We start from the raw sequence: 21,374 nt of genomic DNA, 5'->3' as shown, positions 1-21,374 counted from the left end.
GGGCCCCAGAGATGTGGGTTCCCCCTCAGCGCCCTCCAGGTGTCACCCCTGTCTGCAGGGCACAGCAGGGGCTGCTCAGGAGGTGGGAGCAGAAACATGGGGGCAGGCTGGCTGGACGGGGCTCCCAGGCCCTCAGACCAATGCCGTCAGGCCCTGTGGGGCGTGGGGGGCTCACCCCTGCTGTCCCCCCGAGGCTGGGGGTTATGGGGAGGTCTCAGGGTGCTCCTGTGTCCTGAGCCCTCCACAGCTCTGTCCCTGGGCCCCACTGCATGTCCCTGTGCCACATCTCCCTGTCCCCACCCCTCACAGCACCCCACAGAGCAGAGCAGACAGTGAGTGGTGTCAGCACATGTTGGGGACACTGTCAGGGAGACACACAGGGGACACAAATGACATTTAGGCACAGGGGGGAGGACAATAAATAACCTTCCCCCCAGGTTCTGCTGAGGCTGAGGAGGCTGGGGAGGAGCTGGGGGAATGGTGACAAGGTCACAGTGACAACTCCCAGTGTCCTTGGGGTGTTCCTTTCCTCCCCCATGGCGTCCCTCCCTGCCCACAGGCAGGACCTGGCAGGATTCAGCAGGATACGCTGGTGGCACTTCCCCATTGCGGGACATGGCTGAGACATAGTCACGGGTCACCCTCGGGGCCCTGTGGCAGCCCCAGGCACCCTCAGAGACACGCCAGGTTCCCCGTGTCACCCTCAGACCCATGGGGCAACCACAGCCCCCCCAGAAGCACCCTGGGATGGGCTGGGGACCCCCAGGCATGGGGCACAACTGCCCCAGGTGGGCTGGGGGCCCCTGGGTGGGCTTCCCTGGGATGGAGACCCCCAGGCCTGGCTTGTGACCCCATAGGGTGCCAGGGGCTGTTTTGGGGTATCACAGGTCGTTGAGTGTGAAGAAGCTGGGGGAGTGGTGGAGGACCTTTTGGGGGTGCTGGGAAGGTACCGGGGACTGTCTGGGGGTGCCAGTCACCAGTGACTGGGTGCAAAGAGGCCACGGGGGCAGGGGACAGCTTGGGGGTGCCGTGGGGGCTTGCGCACACGGGGGTCCTGGGGAAACTGTCTGGGGGAGCTTGGAGGGGGATCTGGGGAGGGGCTGGGGGTCCTGGGGGGCTCTATCGCAGCTCATCAGGTGCGAAGAGCCCCCGGGCGCGGCGCAGCACCGAGTCCCGGGCCGGGTCGTAGGGGTGGTCCTTGGAGGGGATCTCGAGCACCGCGGGCAGCGCCCGGGCATGGGCTGCGACCGCCGGCCGGATCTGCTCCGCCAGCGCCTGCGAGATCAGGATCATGCCCACGTCCTCCCGCGCCAGGAAACCCCTGCCAAGGGGAAAAAGGGAAGAGTGAGGGGCACGGAGCGCCCGCCGTGGACGGCCCAGCCAGGCGGGACACGCTGATGGGCCCCTCGGGCCCCGATCCCCAGAGCGCTCCTGGCAGCCTGAGCCCGGACTCCTGCCGGCCCTCTCCCTCCCCTCCCGGAACTCTGCGACCCCCGGAGCCCAGAGCCTGCCTGGATCCCTCTCAGAGACCCCACTGTGGACTCACACGGGCACCGCAGGGAGCCCTCAGGCACCCCGAACCTTACCGACCGCCCCGGCCCCCCTCGGCACCCTGAACATTACCGACCCTCCCGGCCCCCCCCGGGCCGCCCGAGCCCTCCCGGGCCGCCTTCCCCCCACACACACCGGAACGTCTCCTCGATCTCCGCCAGGCTTGTTTCCTTCTCCACCACCAGGAAGTTGGGCCTCCGGTGCTTGTCCAGCTCCCCGATGCCGCCCAGCAGAAACCCGGTCACCGTGTCCTCGTCGCCCATCACCGCGATCAGCTTCCCGCGGCCCGCCATGCCCGGGGCCCGCTGGGAACGGAATCCGCCGGGACACGGACCGTGGGAGAGCGGCTGCCGGGAGCCGGCGGGGTGGGGATGCGCCGCCGGGAGCGGCTGTGGGGATCGGGACCGGCCGGGACCGACCGGAACCCGCCGCCGCTTCCGGGTTCCTCCGCCACCGCCGCCGCTCCCGGAGCGCCCCGCCCGCCACTGCCTGGCAACGCGGCCAGGCCCCGCCCACCGCCGGGGGAGGTCCCGCCACCTTGGGCTACGCCCCTCCGCGGCCGGGCCCCACCCCCTACCGCCGGCCCCGCCCCTCACTGCGCGCATGCGCAATGTGCCGTGTCCTTGAGAGGACGCGGGTCGCTCTCTTGCACAGCGCCCCCTACCGGACGGCACGGGCCCCGCAGGCACCCCGGACCGCGCTGGCCGGGACCCCCGAACCCCCCCGGGCCCCCCAGGCTGCCGCTGTTCCTCTATGGAATCCCCTCGGACCCCCGAACGCCCCCAGGCTGCTGCTGTTCCTCCATGGAATCCCCTCAGACCCCCGAACCCCCCCGGGTCCCCCAGGCTGCCGCTGTTCCGCCATGGGATCCCCTTGGAGCCCTGAATCGCCCCAGGCTGCCGCTGTTCCTCCATGGAATCCCCTTGGAGCCCCTCAGGACTCGGGCATCACCTCCGGTGTTCTGTTCCAGACTCGACCACCTCGTACCGGGCCCTCATGATCTCATCCTGCAGCCCACAGGATTCCCCCCACCCCCCAGGACCAGGATGTCCTGCTCTGGACTGCCCGGGCCCCACCATCCTGCCCCGGACCCCCAGGGCCACCCCAAACCCTGCTCTGTTCTGCACACCCCAGAATTGTGGTGTCTTGCTCCGGACAGCCCTAGACCTGGCATCCTTCCCCAGCATGGCCCTGGCCCTGGCCCACTCCCAGCCCCACGTGTGCTATGTCCCCAGTCACCATGTGTGCCATATCCCCAGCCCCAAGCGTGCCATGTCCCCAGTCACCATGTGTGCCGTGTCCCCAGCCCCAAGCGTGCCGTGTCCCCAGTCACCACACGGAGCCTGTTCCTCTCCCAGTGCTTTATTGCGAGGCCTGTGTCCCCCACACGCCGGGGCCCTCAGGCCGCAGTGACACGGAAGGGGCTCCCCGGGACGTCGCGGTCGCCCCAGCGCAGCAGCAGCACGTACTCGCCGCGCTCCCGCACGCTGTAGGTCACCGTGTACACGCGGTTTCCCTCGTGCTTCACGTGCACCTCCTCGCACGGCGCCTTGGGGCCGTGCACCCCCACCAGCAGCATGTTTGTGCCTGGGGGGACACGGGCAGGGTGAACCCTGAGCTTGAGACCCCAGGGTTGCCCCAAACTTCCCCCCTGCCTCCCAGACCCTCCACCAGACTCCCCCACTCACCCACCCCATGCCCTCCAAGGGCCCCCAGGCCTGCCTTTAACCCACCCCATCCTTTCTGCAGACTCCCCAGAATTCCCTGAACACCCCAGGGAACAGACCAGACCCACCACCTCTCCTCCAAGCCCTCAAAGGACTCCCAAGGAGCGCCTATTGAGCCCCCATCTGCCCTTCCAGCCCCATGACCCCTCCCAGCCGCCCCAGCCCCAGGGCCCCCAGTGCCCTCACCGGCCTTGCTGCAGTCCACAGTGAAGTGGTTCTTGTGGCCGAGGCGGGCGGCTGCCAGCCCTGGCCCCCGGGCCACCACCTGCCCAGCGTCTGACGGGGCCTTGGTGACCCCCCCAAAGGCGGGGGGGCCCCGCGAGCCCGCCCTCACCACCGGCTCCACCAGCACTGTCGAGGTCTCGTGCAGACTGTGCCCCCCTGACAGCCGTGGGCCTGGGGAGCACCGGGAGGACACGGTCAGCCCCCATCGGGGGACACCCCCATCACACCATGCTGGGGGACATCTTTTGGGGACAACCCCCTCCCCCTGGGACCCCCATCATGTCATCCTGGGGCTCCTACACCACGTCAGCCCCAGGACCCCCCACTGATGTCACCCTGGGGGTCCTGCAGGGTGGCCCTCTGGCAACTCTCCATCATGGCCATCATTGACCCCTTGTCACCCCACACGGGGGACTCCCGTGTCCTCCTCCCCCAGTCTCCCTTTTTCATGCCCTCATCCCCATGTCTGCCCCCACCCCATCTGTACCAGTGACCTTGGCCTTGAAGGGGCTGCCCATGATGTGGCCCCGGTGTCCCCATGTCCCCCTCAGTTCCCATGTCCCCACTAGTTCCATGTTCCCCTCTGTCCCCACGTCCCTCCGAATACCCATGTCCCCTCCCAGCCCCATGTCCCCCCTGTTCATACCAGTGACCTTGGCCTTGAAAGGGCTCCCCACGATGTGGTGGGGGCCCCCATACTTGATGGAGATGAGGTAGTTGCCAGGGGCCATCGGGGTGTAGGTGACGCGGTGGCCCTCGGGGACCTCAGTACAGTCCAGCTCCACTTTGGAGGGGCCATCAATGGTGACAGCCAGTGCTCCTGCCCCTGCATTGGCTGTCTGCACCAGGAACTCTGAGGGCACTCCTGGGAGATGGACATGGGGATGGCATCATGGGGGGGACACCAGGACACCATTGTGGTCACCACCCACGGCCACGTTCCTGTCATGGCAATGCCACGGCCACATCTCCATCGTGGCTCTGTCCCCATCACCATTTCACAGCCGTGTCTGTCCCCACCCGCCTCCCACAGCCCCGTCCCTGTCCCCACAGCAGTGTCACCTGTGCGGCCACCCTCAAGGCCAGGCCCAAAGGCAGTGACGAGCCCAGGGTCCCCGGCCTGGCTCTGCTCGCCCACACGGATGTTGAAGGGGCTCCCAGGCACGTGGCGCCCATTGAAGCGCAGGTCGATGGAGTGCACTCCGTTCTCCCGTGGCAGGAACCCCAGGGCATACCGGTCTGGGGGACACAGACACGTCACCATGTCCCTGTGTCCCCATGTCCGTACACCACCATGTCCCTGTGTCGTCATGTCCCTACACCCCTGTTCTTGCACAGCAGGAACCCCAGTGCATATCAGGGGATACAGACACGTCCCCGTACCCCCGTGTCCCGTGTCCCCGCATCCCTGTATCTCCACACCCATGTCCCCATGCCCCTGTGTCCTGTGTCCCCGCATCCCTGTATCTCCACACCCATGTCCCCATGCCCCTGTGTCCCGTGTCCCCACATCCCTGTATCTCCACACCCCATGCAAGAACCCCAGTGTGTACTAGTCTGGGGGATGCCATCATGTCACTATGTCCTGTGTCCCTGTGCCCCCGTGTCACTCTGTCCCCATTCCCCATGTTCCCATGCTCTCAAACCCCATGTCCCCACATCACATGTCCCCATGTCCTGCACCCTGTGCCCACAACCCCACATCTGTAGACTGCTCTCAAGAGCCATGTCCCCGCAGTGTCCCCATGGTGTCCCCATGGTGTCCCCATGTTCCCTCACCGCTGTCCAGCTCAGACACGTAGCACTCCTCCACCACCCCTGCAGGCGTGTGCACCTTGGCGTCAATGACGCCGCGCGCCCCGTTCAGCTGCACCGCAAAGGACGCTGGCTGGTTCACTGCCACTGTCTCCTGTGGGGACACCACAATGGCATCAGGGACAGGGGGACATCGTGAATGATGCTGGCGGGTTCACCCCCGGGAATGAGGGGGCACGCTGGGGGGGCAGTAGGGCAGGGGGAACACCACGGGGCCCAAGGGTGACACAGGGGTGCAATGTGACACAAGGGATGTGAGACTGGCACCAGAGAGGGTCCCAAGGCTGGCACAGAGGGACATAAAGGTGGTCTAGGGGTGACATGAGGGAGAGAGAGGTGGCCCCAAGAATTACATGAGGGAGGGAAAGGTGGCCCCAGAGGGTCCAAGGGTGCCACAGGAGACCCAATGGTGGCACACAGTGGCCATCCCAAGAGTGCAATAGGGGCTCAGAGCAGCCCAAGAGTGACCTGGGGACCCAGAGGGCATCCTGTGGCATGTGAGCCCAGGGGTGCCCCAGGGTTTCACAGGGGCTGTCCCCAGTACCTGCAGGCTGGTGACAGTGAGGCGTCGGGCATCATCGGAGTGGGAGGCGACAGGGACAATGAAGGGGCTGTCAGGGATGTGCTCCTCGTTGAACTTGATGGACACCTCGTAGTCACCTGGGGGACAGGGGACAGTCAGACAGGGAGCCCCCACACAGGGACACCTTCCCTTGGGAACACTGTTATGTGGGGACACCCATGCACAGAGACACCGCTCATGGAGACACCCTCCCATGGGGACACCTCTGCAGAGAGACACCTTTATTTGGGGACATCCTCCTGGGAGGACACCCTCAACTGGGGATACATTTGCATGTGGGTTCCTCCTCATATGAGGGTCCTGTGGCCCCAGCCCGAGGCTGAGCACCCTGGGGGATGTTAGGGGCAGTTAGGGTGGTTGGGGGTGTTGGGGTACAGCCCCCCCTCACCTGGCTCCTGCACCAGGTAGGAGACGCCACAGGAGCCGTCCTTGCGGTCCTCAAAGGAGATCTCGGCCTTGCTGGGCCCCTCGACAGCAATGGAGAGTCCCCCCGCGCCCGCCTCACGTGTCCAGATGCTGAACTCAGCTGTGGGGATCACCGGGGTCACCCTGGCCCTCAATGGCACCCCAGGATGGTGACACCCAGCACAGACCTGCACCCACCTCCCCATGGCACCCAGAGAACCCATATCCCACCCATGGAACACAGAGCACCTATGCCATCCCTCCATTGCCCCCACACCCAGCTGTACCCAAATCCCCCATCACAGCACCCAGAGCCCCCAAATTTCACCAACACCCCACACACACATAGCACCTACCCCCCCATAGCCACCCACACCCCCAACAGCACCCAGATCCCACACACATCACCCCAAGAGCACCCCTCCCTCACTGCCCCCACATCCTCATCACAACCACACACTCATTGCCCCCAGAGCCCCCAGGCCCCCATCACACCTGGCAGCCCCCCCGTACCTGGCGTGCCAGCCACAGCGCGCTGCAGCCCGGTGCCCCCCGCGCGCACCTTGTGGGCGCCACCCTCGCCCAGGGGCCCCACGGTGAACTGGAAGGGGCTCCCGGGCACGTGCTGCCCTCGGAACTTGACACTGACGGTGTGGGCGCCTGTCTCCTGGGGCACGAAGCGCACGCTGTACACCCCTGCAGCCCCTGGCACCACCTCGGCCTCGCGCCGCTGCCCCGATGGGCTCAGCACCTGCGCCGACAGCTCCTGCGCCGATGCCTCGCCTGCGGGCACGCACCATCTCACCGTGGGCACCCAAAACCATCGGCACCCCAGCAACACCCCAACACCCCTATGGCATCCCAGCTCCTGCACCATCGCCTCGCCTGCAGGCATGCACCATCTCACCGTGGGCACCCAAAACCATTGGCACCCCAGCAACACCCCAACACCCTACCCCTATGGCATCCCAGCTCCTGCGCTGACGCCTCGCCTGCGGGCATGCACCATCTCACCGTGGGCACCCCAACACATTGGCACCCCAACACCCTACCCCTATGGCATCCCAGCTCCTGTGCTGATGCCTTGCCTGCAGGCACGCATCATGTCACCCTGCAGGCACCTGGGCACCCCAACATCACCCCATTGTTGTCACGCCACCACTACGCCACTATGGCACCCCAGCACTCCATGGCACACTGTCATCCTGTCACCAGAGCACCTTGTCACCACATCACTCCATCATCCTGTAACCCGGGTACCCCTGCACCCCAGCCCCTCTGCACCCCATTTCCATATCACCATGTCACTATGGCACCCCAGCACCTGTCACTGGGGCACCCTGTCATCCTGTCACCATGGCACCCTATAAAACATCACCCTGGCACCACAGCACCCCTGCATCACTGGGGCACTGTGTTATCTTGTCACCCCAACATCCTGTCACACTGATATCAGGGCACTGGGGCACCCCAATGACCCATCACCTTCTCACCATCATCCCAAGGGCTCCCTGGCACACTAACACCCTGCTACACCACCACCAGGGCACCCTTGTCACTGTCCTCCCACCACCCTGCCACCAGTGTGCCCTGACATCACAACACCCACCAGAGCCCATGTGCATCCCCCCAGTAGGTGCACCCCACCCTGCAAGTGCACCCCCTCATGCACAGGACACATGCACTTGCCAGCGTGCACACACACACACATTCACACACACGTGTGCACACACATGCACACGCCCTTGAGGGACTGCACACTCGTGCTGAGGGGACCCACAGCCCTCTGGGCTGAGCACACACACCCCGTAAGCAGGTGTGCACCTGCGTGTGCAAAGAGCCGGAGTTTCCTCCTCCTCTGCACACATCCCATGTGAAGGGCACAGCATCAGCACAGCAGCCCCCGGGCGTGTGCCAGGGAGACTGTCCCAGGTGTGTCCTGGGCACACACAGGTGGGCCCTTGTGTGAGCACACACAGCTGTGTGCAAGGGCACTCCCATGGCAAGTGTGCCCAGCTCTCATGCGAGCCCACTTCCCTGCACACCCAGTCCTTGTGCAAGCACAGCTCTGTGCAAACACACACTGATGCTCCAGTGCATCCAGCCCTTGTGCAAACACATTTCCCTGCACTCACACTCCCCTCATGCCCACCCGCCCCTCGTGCAAGCACAGTGCCCTGCACACCCAGCCCAGGTGTGCGCTTGCCCCTCATGCACCCGCAGCCCTCGTGCCATCCCACTTTGCTGCACAGCCCCAGGCGCAGCCCCCGAAGGAGCCGGGGCAGGACGCACCCTCGTGTGCGCGCGCGGGGGCTGCGAAGGCGCCGATGCCCTCGCGGGTCCCGAAGGCCCCGAAGGCCCCGAAGGGCTCCGGGGGCGCGCGGGGGAAGGCGCCGCCCACGCGGGTCGATTCCTCCACGTGCACCTCGCGCGTGGTCTCGCCGCCACGGGTCTTGCTGATCTCGGTGCGCTCCGTGCGTGTGTACGTGTGGCTGCTGCGCGTGAACGTGCGCGTCAGCCGCTCCTGCGCCGACACCATCTGGAACCAGTTCCCTGGGGAACGCCCCGTGGGACACAGAGGGACAGTGCAGACACATGGGGACCACAGGGTGTGAGCACGGAGGGGGAATGGAAGGGTGCACAGAGGGGTGATGGGGACACAGGAGGATATGGATAGATGTGGCGATAAATAGACAGAGGGATGGATGTGGTGATGGGAGGAGATGTGGATGAGTGGAGACATGGAGGGACAGACAAGGATGGACACAGGGATGATGGAATCATGATGGGTGGAGACATGGGGGGTCACAGGGTTGGAAGTAGAGAATGGTGTAGGGAGGGGTGGAGCCAAGGGTGGATGAAGCCAGAGATGGACACGTGGATAGGTGCAAATGGACACACAGACATGTGGATGGAGGCATCAGTGCAGGGTGGCACGCACAGTGGGATGCAAGGACACAGGCACAGGCACACAGAGGGACACAGACATGGACACAGACGCACGGAGGGGAGAGAAAGAGGAAGCAAGGAGAAATCAGAGCTGGAGTGGCTGAGATGTGTCTCCATCCCCATGGCCCACAAAGCAGGAGGAGGAAGAAGATTAGGATGGGGAAGAGAGAAGAAGAGGAGCAAGAGAAGAGGATGATGGAGCATGAAGAGGAGGATAATGGAGGATGAAAGATGGGAAGAGGAGAAAGAAGAGGAAGAGGAGAAAAGAGGAGTAGAAGGAGGAGAAGGAGGGAGGGTGAGAGGAGGAGGGAGTAGGAGGAGGAGGAGGGGGAGGAGGAGGAGGAAGAGGAGGAGGAGGAGGAGGAGGAGGAGGAGGAGGAGGAGGAGGAGGAAGAGGAGGAGGAAGAGGAGGAGGAGGAGGAGGAGGAGGAGGAGGAAGGCCAACCCTACCAGGGATCTTAAGGTTGAGGTCGCAGGTGCTGCCAACAGTGGCGATGGAGGGCGCCTGCCGCCGGCGCGTGATGCTCTCCTTCATCCGCCCCTCACCCGTCACCTTCACCGTGAAGGGGCTCCCTGTGGGACACAATTACCTCAGTCACCCCCTGGGGGTCCTAGCACCCTTCCCCACCACAACCCTCTGTCTCCCATGTTCCCCTCAGCCCCACCTGGGACATGTTTGTCAGCAAACTTGATGTTGATGATGTAGTTGCCAGGCTCAGTGGGGCAGTAGGTGACTTTGCAGGTGCCATCCTCCATGTCCTCACAGTTAATGTCCACCTTGCTGGGGCCCTCAATGGACAGACCCAGCCCGCCGTAACCTGGGTGGACATGGGGACATGATCAGCGGTGTCCTATGGAGGCTGTCCTGGTCATGGTCAAACCATGACCACAGGCCCAAACTGTCCATGGTCACCACCCAATCCCAGTCATCACCCCTGTCCTGGCCACGGCCATGCCATGGTCACCACAGCATCACCCTCTTGGCTGCACCATGGACATGGCCACCACTCTATCCTGGCCATGGTCATACCATGCCCATAATCATGGCCACCAGCCCATCCTGTTGGCCACAGCCATGGCATGGCCTTAGCCACCTTTCACCTGTGCATTGGTCATGCCACCACCATGGTCACCATCCCATTTAGATGAAGGTCACAGCATAGCCACCACCTGATCCTGTGCTGGCCACAGCTGTAGCATGGCCATGGTCCTCAAATCATCCTGGCTATGGCCACATCGCCACCACAGCCACCATCCAACCCCAGCCAGAGGGACCATCCGGCCTTGGCCATGACCATCATCCCTTCCTGGCCACATGTAGCTTTGGCCACCATCACACGTGGCCTTAGTACACCACTGCAATAACCATGGCCACCACCTCATCCTTCGGTGGCCACAACCTACTCATGGTCATGGCCATCACCCCATCCTGCCCTTGGCCATGGCTACCCCCTCACCCACGGCCATCCCCCACCATGTCCTCACCAGCGCTGCGTGTGTCCACGATGAACTCAGCTACCTCAAAGGTGTGGCCCTCCAGAAGCCCCTGGCCCCACACCTTGACCCGGCCAGCATCACCAATCTCTGACTGTCCCACCAGGATCTTGAAGGGGCTGTTGGTGACGTGCTGCCCACTCTTCCGCACGCTCACCACGTGCTCACCCACCTCCTTGGGTGTGAATGAGATGCCTGAGGAGGACAAGCGGTCACACACCACCACCAGACTTGGCCACCACGCATGTACCATCCCCATCCCCTAGCCACCGCCACCAGCCCCTGCCACCTCCATCAGCCCCTGGTCACCATCCAAGTCCCCTGACTATGGCCACAACCCCCTGCTGACCCAATGCCACAAGGCCACCCATCCCTGTGACCCCATAGCCCCACTGTTCCCTGTCCTGACAAGTTCCCAGGTCCCACATCCTCCTCTCATGTGCCCATGTGCCAGTTCTCCTGTGCCCACATCTGCATGTCCCTGTGTCCCCCTGGTGTCCCCGTGTCCCTGCACACCGATGTGGCGGTTGGGCAGCCTCTTGAGCAGGCATGGCTCCTCGTTGCCCGAGGGTGCACGGATAGTGGCCGCCAACAGGCTCAGGTCTGTCTCTGCGATCTTCAGGGACACATCCGTTGAGGTGCCCACATTGAGCTGGGACGTGCGCATGGAGTCATCCCCTGCAGAGATGCCATCAGCAGGGACATCAGCCCAAGGTGGACGACAAGATGAGTATGATCCCAGGGGTGGTGGAATGATGTTCCAAAGCCCCACAAGGTCCCAATGGACATATGGAGAGGGTCCTCAGAATCAGGGGTTGCCCAAAGATGTGTGAATAGCATCCTCAAGGCCAAGGATAGAGTCCCCACAAGGTCTACAGGGCCTTGTGATGGGGTCCTCAAAGCCCTATGACACCCCCATGGCCATGGGTTGGGGACTCCAAGGTTTCACAGTGTCCCCAAGGCCATGGGAGGGGGGATCCTGGTGGCCAGGGATGGACAAGAGACACCACAGCTGTCCCAATGGCCATGGGGCAAGTGTGCCCATTACCCCACAGGTGTCCCCATGTCATGGTCTTTGTGACCCACAGGTGCCCCCATGGTCAAACAAGTGCCCCCACAGCCTCGCAGGTGCCCTCATGGCCATGACTCCGTAGATGTCTCCATGGCCAACCAGGTGCCCCCATGGCCACGCAGAGCCGCCAAGGACCCCCAGAACTCCCCCAGACCCCACTGTGCACTGTGCCCCCAACCTGTCTCACCAGTGATCTTGGCAGTGAAGGGACTGCCCGGGATGTGTTTGTCATCAAAGCGCACGATGATGCTGTAGTCGCCAGGGGCTGTGGGCAGGTAGGACACGGTGCATGTCCCGTCCTTGTTGTCCTGGCAGGTAATCTCTGCCTTGGAGGGACCTTCAACCGCGAGGGACAGCCCACCTGGAGGCACAGGCATTGTCAGAAAGCACGGGACAAGGGGTGTCAGGAGTCAACAGGGGTCTCCAGTCCCTCCTGATGGCACTGGGGGGTCCCTATGACCTCCCAGCCCCCCTTGGCCATCACTCACCCTCGCCAGCATCCTTGGTGACAATGGTGAATGTGCACGGCTTGTTGACCATCCCATGGCTCAGCCCAGGCCCATAGGCACTGACGTGGCGTGGGTTGATGGCATCCACATAGAACTGGAGGGGACTCCCTGGGGACACAAGGGACAATGATCAGAGACCCATGGGGACACCCCAACACAAGAGTGACCAACCATGGACCCCACAGAGACATTCCACAGGGACATTCCACACCGTGGTGCGTGCCTGCCCCACAGGAATCCAGCCAGGGCACAATTATATCAACTTCCCTCAGCCACCTCCCAGTGGCCCCCAGTGGCTCACCGGGGATGTGGTTGCCATCGTAGCGAATGTCCATCTCGTGCAGCCCCTTCTCAGAGGGGGCATAGTGCACTGTCACTGTCCCATCCTTGTTGTCGGTGATGCTGGGCCGTGCTGTCTTCCCCGAGGGCATCCGCACCTCACCTGGGGGTATTTTGTCAGTAGGGGCACCAAGAGGGGGGCTGGTGCCTGGGGGTGGTCCCCATTCCCACAACCCTGTGCTGTACCTGTGATCTCACCCTTCTGCACCGTGAAGGGGATGACGAGGTTAAAGGGCCGGAGGTTCTCCGTGGTGGCTGGGGGCTCCTCCGTGGCCTGATCGTGGGGCAGAGAGGGAGGGTGAGAACCTTATGGTGGGCTCCCAGCCCCAGGGTGGCCATAGAGGAGACATGAGAATGCCCAAGGTGTTCTCCTTGGGTTCTCCCAGCCCTTTGAGCATCCTCATGACTTCCAAACCCCATGGTGTCCACCATGATCCTAACTCCCAACACCACAACCCTGGCCCCACAGTGCCCACCATGGTCATCCAGCCCCACAGTGCCCACCATAGTCTCCCAGCTCTCAGCTCCATGATGGTCTCACCATTGTTCCAACACTGCCCCTCTGTGGTTCCCCAATTCCATAACTCCCATCATGGTCACCCAATCCTGCAGTGCCCATTGTGCTCTTGCAACTACACGCTGACTGACCCAACTCTCTGTCCCTTGGTGTCAACCATGGCCCCAGTCCTCTGTCTGTTGATGCCTACCATGATGTTCCAACCCCACCATGGTTTCACCCTGGTGTTCAAAATCTGTCCCACGCTGTCCATTGTGCCCTTGACTCTTTGCCCCTTGGATCCACCACTGTTTCCCAACCCCACAGCCCCACCTGTCTGCCCCACAGCACCCAGCATGATCATCCAACCCCACGGTGCCCATCAGAGTCCCAGCTCTCTGCCCCATGGCACCCACCGTGGTCTCCCAATTCCATGCTGCCCACACCGTGGTCTCCCGAAGTCTGACCCATCACAACTCCCCCAGAATCACAGTGCCCCCCACAGTGCCCCACTCACCATGACATGGAAGGGGCTGTTAGGGACGTGCTCCCCGCCAAAGCGGATGGTAATGACGTATTTGCCGGGCTCAGGAGCAGTGTAGAAGATGTCAAAAGTGCCATCGTGGTTTTCCACCACATCCACGTCCAGCTCGGCACCATCAGGTGTTGACACCTTGCAGGTGACCTTGCCCTGTCCCGCTGCCTTTGCATCCACCGTGATCACCGTCTCCTCCCCGATCTGGATCGTGGGGCCCAGGCAGGCACCTGCAGGGGAGGGTGGGCTCAGGGCCACGGGGGGACTCCAAACCTATCCCCCAACTGCCTCCTCCCAGCCCCCCAACTGCCCCCTGGCACCACTTACCCAGTCCATGGCCCCCAATGGATACTGCAAGAAAGACCAGGGAGAGCGGTGAGAAGGGGTTGGGGGGCTGGGGGTGCCGAGGGGGCCGGGGGGCTCCGGGGGGGCCGGCACATCCTGTCCTGGGGGCACCCGTTCATCCCCACTGCGCTGCGGGGCAGGTCTAGGGGCGGTGGCAGGGGTGCTGGGGGGCAGCCACGGAGCCATGGGGTGGTGGGGGTAAGGCAGGGGTGTCTGGGGTGGGTGCTGTGGGACAGCAGGGGGACACTGTGGGTCAGCATATGGATGTTGTGGGGCAGGAGGGGATGCTGTGGGGCAGGAGGGACGCTGTGGGGCAGGGAGGGGTGCGGTGGGGCAGCGAGGGGATGTCGTGGGGCAGTGAGAGGATGCTGTGGGTCAGCAAGGGGATGCCAGAGGCCAGCAAGGGGTGACATAGGTCAGCATAAGGACACTGGGGGGCAGCCCCACCTGTGACGAGGCACTTGCTGGCATCGCCAGAGGGCACGGCCAGGACTCGGAAGGGCGATGCAGGGATCTCGTCGCCCCCGTACTTGACAGTGCTGGTGTAGCGCCCCGGCACGTCGGGCACGTAGGACACTGTGTAGGTGCCGTCCCCGTTGTCCCGGATTGAGGCCTTCTTGGGCTGTCCCTCGGGGTCCTGCAGGCAACCCCCATCAGTGCCCTGTGCTGGGGGAACCCTGTGGGGCTCAGCACCCCGGGATGTGGGGAAAAGGGCACCATGTGGGGCTCAGCACCCCAGGATGTGGGGGAAAGGGCACCATGTGGGGCTCAGCACCCCAAGATGTGGGGGAAAGGGCACCATGTGGGGCTCAGCACCCCAAGATGTGGGGAAAAGGGCACCATGTGGGGCTCAGCACCCCAAGATGTGGGGGAAAGGGCACCATGTGGGGCTCAGCACCCAGGGATGTGGGGAAAAGGGCACCATGTTGGGCTCAGCAGCCCAGGATGTGGGGGAAAGGGCACCATGTGGGGCTCAGCACCCAGGGATGTGTGGAAAAGGGCACCATGTTGGGCTCAGCAGCCCACGATGTGGGGGAAAGGGCACCATGTGGGGCTCAGCACCCGGGGATGTGTGGAAAAGGGCACCATGTTGGGCTCAGCAGCCCACGATGTGGGGGAAAGGGCACCATGTGGGGCTCAGCAGCCATGACCCCCCCTGCACTGACCAGGATCTGGACTGTGAGTAGCCCACCCTCAGTGTGCCCCCCACAACCCTCACACTCCCCCGTGTCTCCCCCTCATGCACTGACCAGGATCTGCACCGTGAGCAGTCCCTCGCCGGCGTCGCGGGCGTCAATGGTGAATTCCACGGGGAGGCTGGCAGGGATCCCTCCCGCGCTCAGCCCGGGGCCACTCGCCCGCACCTTGCTGGCATCGTGGGTGGGCAGCGCCGTCACCTTGAAGGGGCTGGGGGAGGCAGGGAGTCAGGAGGGTGCCAGGATCTCCAGGCTGTGTGGGGATCCTGTCCCCCTGTGCCCACGCGGGGCAGGGTCTCACCTGCGTGGCACCTCCTGCCCCCCATACTTGACAGACACGGTGTAGGGCCCATCGGTGGCTGGGGTGTAGGTGACCTTGTGGGTGCCATCACCATTGTCTCGGATCTCCACTGGCTCCGACAGCCCTGCGGGGCAGTGGGACATGTGGGGTGGGGACATGTCAGGCAGGGAGACGTGTGGGACAGGAGGACATTGGGGGTATAGAGCAGCATGTAGGGCACAACCTCCCTGGGTGGATCTGAGTATCCCTGAAGAGGGCACCCCATGGAGTTGGACACCCTATGAAGAAGGGTATCCATGGGGCTGGATGTCCTATGGGGTAGGACACTCTATGGAGCAGGACGTCTACAGGTAGGACACCCTATGTAACAGGGGACACCGTGAGGCAGGACACCCTTTGGAACAGGGCATCCATGGTGCCAGACAACCCAGGAGTCAGGGCACCCCAGGGGGCAGGACTCTCCATAGACCATGGGATCCAAGGGCCAGAACATCCTACGGAGTAGGACAAGAGGCAGGACACCCCAGAGGTCAGGACACCCCACGAGACACAGGCCCCCCATTCCCCCCATGGCCCCACGTACCAGTGGGTCCCAGCAGTGTCACCTCGAGGGCTGCACGTCCCGCAGCACTGACGTCCACAGTGAAGCTCTGGGGCAGCCGTGCACGGACACTGGGGCCCAGCCCTGGCCCCGAGCATGTCACCTTGGAGGCGTCCACAGCATCCCGCACTCGCACCCGGAACGGGCTCCCTGTGTGGAGAGAGGGGTCAGGGCATGAGGGAGGCAGCATGGGGCAGCTGGGGATGGGGGCGGTGTGGCCACTGCCAATGTGAGTGTGGGGTCAGTGTGGGGATGGGGTCAGCATGAGGACAAGGTCAACGTGGCCATGAGCTCAACAGGGGCACAGGGACAGTGTGGCCGTACAGTTGGCGTGTCCATCATGTGCGTGGACACTCTGTGGGGCCAGTGTGTCATAAGGTCAGTGTGGCCATGGGGTCAATGGGAGCCATGAGGACAACATGACCATCGGTCAGTGTGGCCACAGGGGTACCAAAGCCATGGCCATGGGGACAGCACAGGCAGGGGACAACTTGGCCGGGGAGCCACCGTGGGTGGCATGACCACAGTGAAGCCCTGCGACCAAGAGATGACAGCCAGGACGTGTCCCCCCACCCCTGTCCCTGTGTGTGCCCGCACCAGGGATGGGGTGGCCGCCGAAGGTGATGTTGACGTCGTAGTCACCAGGCGTGAAGGGGACGTACTCCACTGCGCAGCTCCCGTCCTTGTTGTCCTTGCAGGACATCTTCGCCTCTGAGGGACCCTCGATGGCCAGGCCCAGCCCCCCAGTGCCCGCGCCCCTGGGGACACGCCACCACTCAGAGAGGTGACACAGGCACGGAGGGGCCAGGGGAACAACTGCCATGGTGGGGACATGGAGGTGCCACCTCCCTGGCAGGGGGAGGGAGGTGCCACCTCCCTGGCAGAGGTGGCACCTCCATAGCAAGGGGACAGAGATGATATCCTGGTGACATGGGATGGAGGTGGCACTTTCATAGCAGGGGGGGAGATGCCTCTTTGGTGACATGGGATGGAGGTGGCACATCCATGGAAAAGGACACAGGTGGTAGAGGATGCAAGAGGTTGGGTGTGGGACCTCCATGGCAGAACATAAAGATGCCAGAGTGGTGGCATAGGATGGAGGTGGCAGGCTGGTGATATGGGATAGAGACGGGACATGCACATGAAGGGCACAGGTGCAAGGGGATAGTGGTGGCACTTCCACGACAGGCAGTGGAGATGGTGGCTTGGGAGGGAGGTGACATCTCTGGGGGAGGAGTCTGTGGGTGTGGGAATGGAGGGACTCAGGGCTGGTGCCCACCTGGTCTCCGCACTGAAGCAGGGAGCCATGCCCACCCCAAACCCCCCAACACGGACAGCATGAGGGGTCCGTGGGTGTGGAACATGGCTCGGGCAGGGCATTTGTAGGGCAGGGATTTGGCCTTTGGGGAGCAGGGCTGGGTTGAGGCTGGGGGTCAGTGCCCACCTGGTCTCCACAGTGAAGTGGTTGGCAGTGCCCACCAGGCCGCCCTCCAGGCCGGGGCCGTGTGCCCGAACGCGGGTGGGGTCGCAGCCCTCGGCCACCCCCACACGGAACGGGCTCTTGGGGACCGCCACATCATCGTATGTCACCTCCACCAGGTGCAGTCCTGCGACAGGGACACCATCACACACTGCCCATGGAGGGGGCACAAGGGCTCTCTGCGGTGGGGATTCTCAGGGGATTTTGGGGGTCCCTCAGTAGGGTTTGAAAGGTCTTGGGGGTTTTGGGGATCCCTGGATGAGGTTTTTGGGGAGGCTGGGAGTCCCAGATTGGGATTTTGGGGGTGTCTCAGGGGTCTTGGGGGTTCCTGGTTCTGGGGATCCAGTGGGAATTGAAGGGGGTCCCCACTTGGACATGGTATGGGAAGGTCCCTCCCTCTCTGAAAGTTCCTCATGAGGAATGGAGAATGCCTGGCCAGGACTTGGGGTCCTGGGGGAAAGTTGGAGTCTGGTGTAGAAGCAGAGTCCCTGGGGGAGCTCATGGAGGTTCCCAGGGGGCTGGGGGTCCCTAGGGGTTTGGGAGTCCCCCGGGATGTCTGTGTTCTGCAAGAGGACCTGGGGGTGTCTCCCGGGGGGTTGTGGGGGTCCCTCACCCTCCTCGAAGGGTGTGTACTCCACGCGGTAGGTGCCATCGCCGAGGTCGGTGACGAAGGTGTCGATGGGGGTCCCTGAGGGGTTCAGCACCCGTGCCCGGACGTGGGGTCCCCCGGTGGGGGCCAGTGCCCGTGCATCCACCGTGAACTCAGTGGCCACCTCCCGCAGCACTCCTGAGGGGTACAGGGTGGTCATGGGGACCCAGAGCTCACCTGAGGGTCCCTTACAGCAACCTCTGAGAGCCCATTGCCCCCTCGGCACACACAGGGGCTTCAGGGGGGAACTGGCACACCCTTGGGGTCCCACCCCACACCCTCTGCATCCCCAGAACTTCCCCCCAGGAATGAGGGGAAAACCACAGGGACCCTGAGTAGTGGTGAGGGCAAGGGGACAGGGGGAGTTGCCTGTGGGGTGCCCAGGAGAGCCCCCATTAGAGGGGATGCCCATGGGGAGGAGATGTTTGTGACCACGGGAGTGTCCACAGTGACGGGGTTGTCCATGCAAGGGGGAGGTGTCCATGGAGGGATGTCTAGAGGGTGCCCAGAAATCCCCTACGTGAGAAGAGCTGTCCATGGGGTGCCCATGGGGCTGGGATGCCCATGAGCGGGGACGTCCACAGAGAGGGGACACGCACAGGGATGAGGTGCCCACGGGGATGGGGTGCCCATGGGGATGGGGAGCCCACGGGGATGCTCATAGAGGGGAGATGCCTGTGGTGGTGTCCAGAGGGGTACCCAGGAGGAGGAGATGCCCACAGGAACGGGATGCTGCTGGAGAGAAGGAGACCCCCACCCAAGGGAAGGAGGTGCCATGGTGAGCGGCCCCTCGCTCACCTCGCGGCTCCACGCCTTTGCCGTAGACCTTAATGCTGCTGGTGTCCACGGCCGGGTCCACAGTGACGCGCACGGGGCAGTTGGGCACCGGGAGGCCGCCGTAGTTGATGGTGATGGTGTAGGCGCCGGCGCAGGCCGGGGTGTAGGTGATGGCGTAGGTGCCGTCACGGTTGTTCTGCACCAGCACCTCGGCCTTGACGCCGGCCTCGGAGCGGATCTCGATGGTGAGCTCGGCCTCGCCGGCCTGGGAGCAGTCCACGGAGAAGACGGCGGCCTCGCCGGCGCGGCCGCGCTCCAGCCCTGGCCCTGAGGCCGTCACCTTGGCGGGGTCGAAGGGCGCCGTGACCGCGGCCGTGAAGGGGCTGCCCGGGATGTGGCGCCCGGCAAACAGGATGTTGATGTGGTACTCCCCGGGCGCCGTGGGTAGGTAGGACACGGCGCAGGAGCCGTCCCCGTTGTCCTGGCACTCGATCTTGGCCTCGCAGGGCCCCTCCACTGTCAGCCCCAGCCCCCCACTGCCCGCGCCCTGCGTGGCAATGGAGAACGGGGCTGGGACCCCAACACGGCCGCCCTTCAGCCCTGGCCCCGAGGCCACCACCTGCAGGCACAGGACACATGGGGGTCAGGGGGAACACAGGGACAGGAGGAGATGAAGGGCACAGAGGGACACGTAGGGGGCAAGGTGACAGAGGGACACGTAGGGGGCAAGGGGACTGAGGGACAGGTAGGGGTCACTGGACCCCCAGGTGACTGCCCTGCAGCCCCTGCCCCGAGGCCACCACCTGCAGGCACAGGGACACATGGGGGTCAGGGAGGACATGCAGGGGTTATGGGGGTATAGGCACATTTGGGGCTTGTGAGCAGCGCGTGGGGGTCAGGAGGGCAGAGGGACACACAGGGGCTGGGACACAAACAGATCCCTGTGGCACACGCGTGTGCCAGGCTCACCTTGGAGGGGTCAGGGGGCAGCAGAGCCTCCACAGGGAAGGGGCTGCCTGGAACCGGGTGCCCATCGTAGGTGACCTCGACGCGGTGGGGCCCCTCCTCGGAGGGGGTGAAGGTGACGGGGTGGGGGCCCCCAGGGGGGGCAGGCCCCACTGTGCAGGGCACGGGGCGCCGCGAGGGGCCCGTCACCTTCACCTCCAGCTGACCCTGGCCTCCTGCACCCTGGGCCTCCACCTGGAACTCCTGCACCTGCCCCACCTCTGCCTCTGCAGGGGAGTGGGGGGTCAGAGGGGCACCCTAAACCCTAGGGTGCCCCCAGACCTACGGAGAACCCCATACCCAGATGTGTCCCCCAGATGCGGGGCAGGGTGTGTGTGTCTGTCCCAGGGTGTGTCCCCTCCACCCAAGGGTGTCCCCCATATCCAGGGTATTGTTTCCCCACAGGGTGTGTGCCCCCCCCACCATGCCCCCACCCATATCTGTCCCTCATATCCTGGTTGCTTCCATGCACAGGCAGTCCCAAAACTCTCCAACTAGGGTGCCCCCCAACCCACCCTTGGGGCCCCCAAGCTGCACCCCATAACCAGGGTGTGTATCCCCCACCCAGGTACCCCCACATGCACTGTCCATGCCCCCATGTGCTCTCACCCCATGTAGAACCCCACACTCAGGAGTGCCCTCCCCCAGAGTGCCCTCACATTCAGAGTGCCCCCCCAGACTGATCCTGTCCCCAAGGTGTCCCCCCCAAGGTCTCTTCCCCCAGGGTGCCCCCAGTGCTCAGGTGTCCCTTCCAGGGCCCACCCCCCACTCCACGCCACATGCAGGGCACTCCCCTCCCTCGGGGTCCCCCCACCATTCCCCCAGTGCTGCACTCACTGCTGTTGAGCCCCTGCACCTTGACCTTGCCCAGTTGCAGGGGGGGAGCCACAGTGACGGGGAAGGGGCTCTTGGGGATGGGGTCCCCCCCATAGGTGACCACCACAGACAGGGGGCCCTGCAAGAACAACTGCACTTCAGGGTGTGCCTGGGGACCCCCACACAGCACCCAGCCATGGGGCAGAGGGCAGGCACCCAGGGGATGGTGCTGGGGGGTTCCAAGGGGGTGCCCACATAGCCATAAGGCTGAGGGGGGCTGGGGGTCACCCATGGCTGCTGGGGAGGGTAAATTCCCAGGGGTGAGGGAATCCGTGGACCTGGGGGTGCCCTGGGTTGACAGGTACACATGTGGGGCTGCAGCTGCACCTAGGGGGGCCCACAGAGGTGGGATGTCCATGCCAATGGGGGGGTTCATAGGGGTGGGTTGCCCAGGAGCTGGGGGTGCCTATGGGGAGGGGGTGCTCATGGGGTGCCCCTACACAC

The 21,374-nt window shown here is 64.1% G+C and overlaps 2 protein-coding genes across 2 annotated transcripts in view; both read right to left on the bottom strand.

The window, feature by feature from the left end:
• Window positions 1–337: 337 nt before the first annotated feature.
• Window positions 338–2,048, bottom strand: ATP6V1F (ATPase H+ transporting V1 subunit F). Its single transcript, XM_066551121.1, has 2 exons — window positions 1,687–2,048; window positions 338–1,321 (listed from the first exon to the last, which is right to left on the bottom strand). Exons 1-2 carry the CDS (start codon window positions 1,842–1,844, stop codon window positions 1,120–1,122), a joined length of 360 nt encoding a protein of 119 aa, XP_066407218.1. The 5' UTR covers window positions 1,845–2,048; the 3' UTR covers window positions 338–1,119.
• Window positions 2,049–2,950: 902 nt separating this feature from the next.
• FLNC (filamin C) overlaps window positions 2,951–21,374 on the bottom strand; it is a 29,717-nt gene continuing 11,293 nt past the window's right edge. Inside the window, exons 19-47 of the mRNA XM_066550199.1 lie at window positions 20,892–21,009; window positions 20,019–20,281; window positions 19,071–19,668; window positions 18,237–18,410; window positions 17,588–17,750; window positions 16,741–16,901; window positions 16,126–16,293; window positions 15,543–15,666; window positions 15,296–15,452; window positions 14,493–14,682; window positions 14,028–14,051; window positions 13,683–13,930; window positions 12,856–12,943; window positions 12,632–12,772; window positions 12,310–12,438; window positions 12,009–12,182; window positions 11,266–11,427; window positions 10,741–10,944; window positions 9,921–10,073; window positions 9,706–9,828; window positions 8,599–8,859; window positions 6,820–7,089; window positions 6,290–6,427; window positions 5,863–5,978; window positions 5,283–5,412; window positions 4,566–4,742; window positions 4,150–4,368; window positions 3,465–3,674; window positions 2,951–3,138 (exon numbers count right to left, since the gene is read on the bottom strand). Coding sequence (XP_066406296.1) covers window positions 2,951–3,138; window positions 3,465–3,674; window positions 4,150–4,368; window positions 4,566–4,742; window positions 5,283–5,412; window positions 5,863–5,978; window positions 6,290–6,427; window positions 6,820–7,089; window positions 8,599–8,859; window positions 9,706–9,828; window positions 9,921–10,073; window positions 10,741–10,944; window positions 11,266–11,427; window positions 12,009–12,182; window positions 12,310–12,438; window positions 12,632–12,772; window positions 12,856–12,943; window positions 13,683–13,930; window positions 14,028–14,051; window positions 14,493–14,682; window positions 15,296–15,452; window positions 15,543–15,666; window positions 16,126–16,293; window positions 16,741–16,901; window positions 17,588–17,750; window positions 18,237–18,410; window positions 19,071–19,668; window positions 20,019–20,281; window positions 20,892–21,009 — 5,271 coding nt within the window. The remainder of the gene's footprint in view (window positions 3,139–3,464; window positions 3,675–4,149; window positions 4,369–4,565; window positions 4,743–5,282; window positions 5,413–5,862; window positions 5,979–6,289; window positions 6,428–6,819; window positions 7,090–8,598; window positions 8,860–9,705; window positions 9,829–9,920; window positions 10,074–10,740; window positions 10,945–11,265; window positions 11,428–12,008; window positions 12,183–12,309; window positions 12,439–12,631; window positions 12,773–12,855; window positions 12,944–13,682; window positions 13,931–14,027; window positions 14,052–14,492; window positions 14,683–15,295; window positions 15,453–15,542; window positions 15,667–16,125; window positions 16,294–16,740; window positions 16,902–17,587; window positions 17,751–18,236; window positions 18,411–19,070; window positions 19,669–20,018; window positions 20,282–20,891; window positions 21,010–21,374) is intronic.

The sequence above is a fragment of the Molothrus aeneus genome, chromosome 5 (genome assembly GCF_037042795.1).
Source record: "Molothrus aeneus isolate 106 chromosome 5, BPBGC_Maene_1.0, whole genome shotgun sequence".
Taxonomy (NCBI): Eukaryota; Metazoa; Chordata; class Aves; order Passeriformes; family Icteridae; genus Molothrus; species Molothrus aeneus.
Note: the sequence above shows the minus strand (reverse complement) of the source record. Positions and strands in the feature narration are given on the sequence as shown.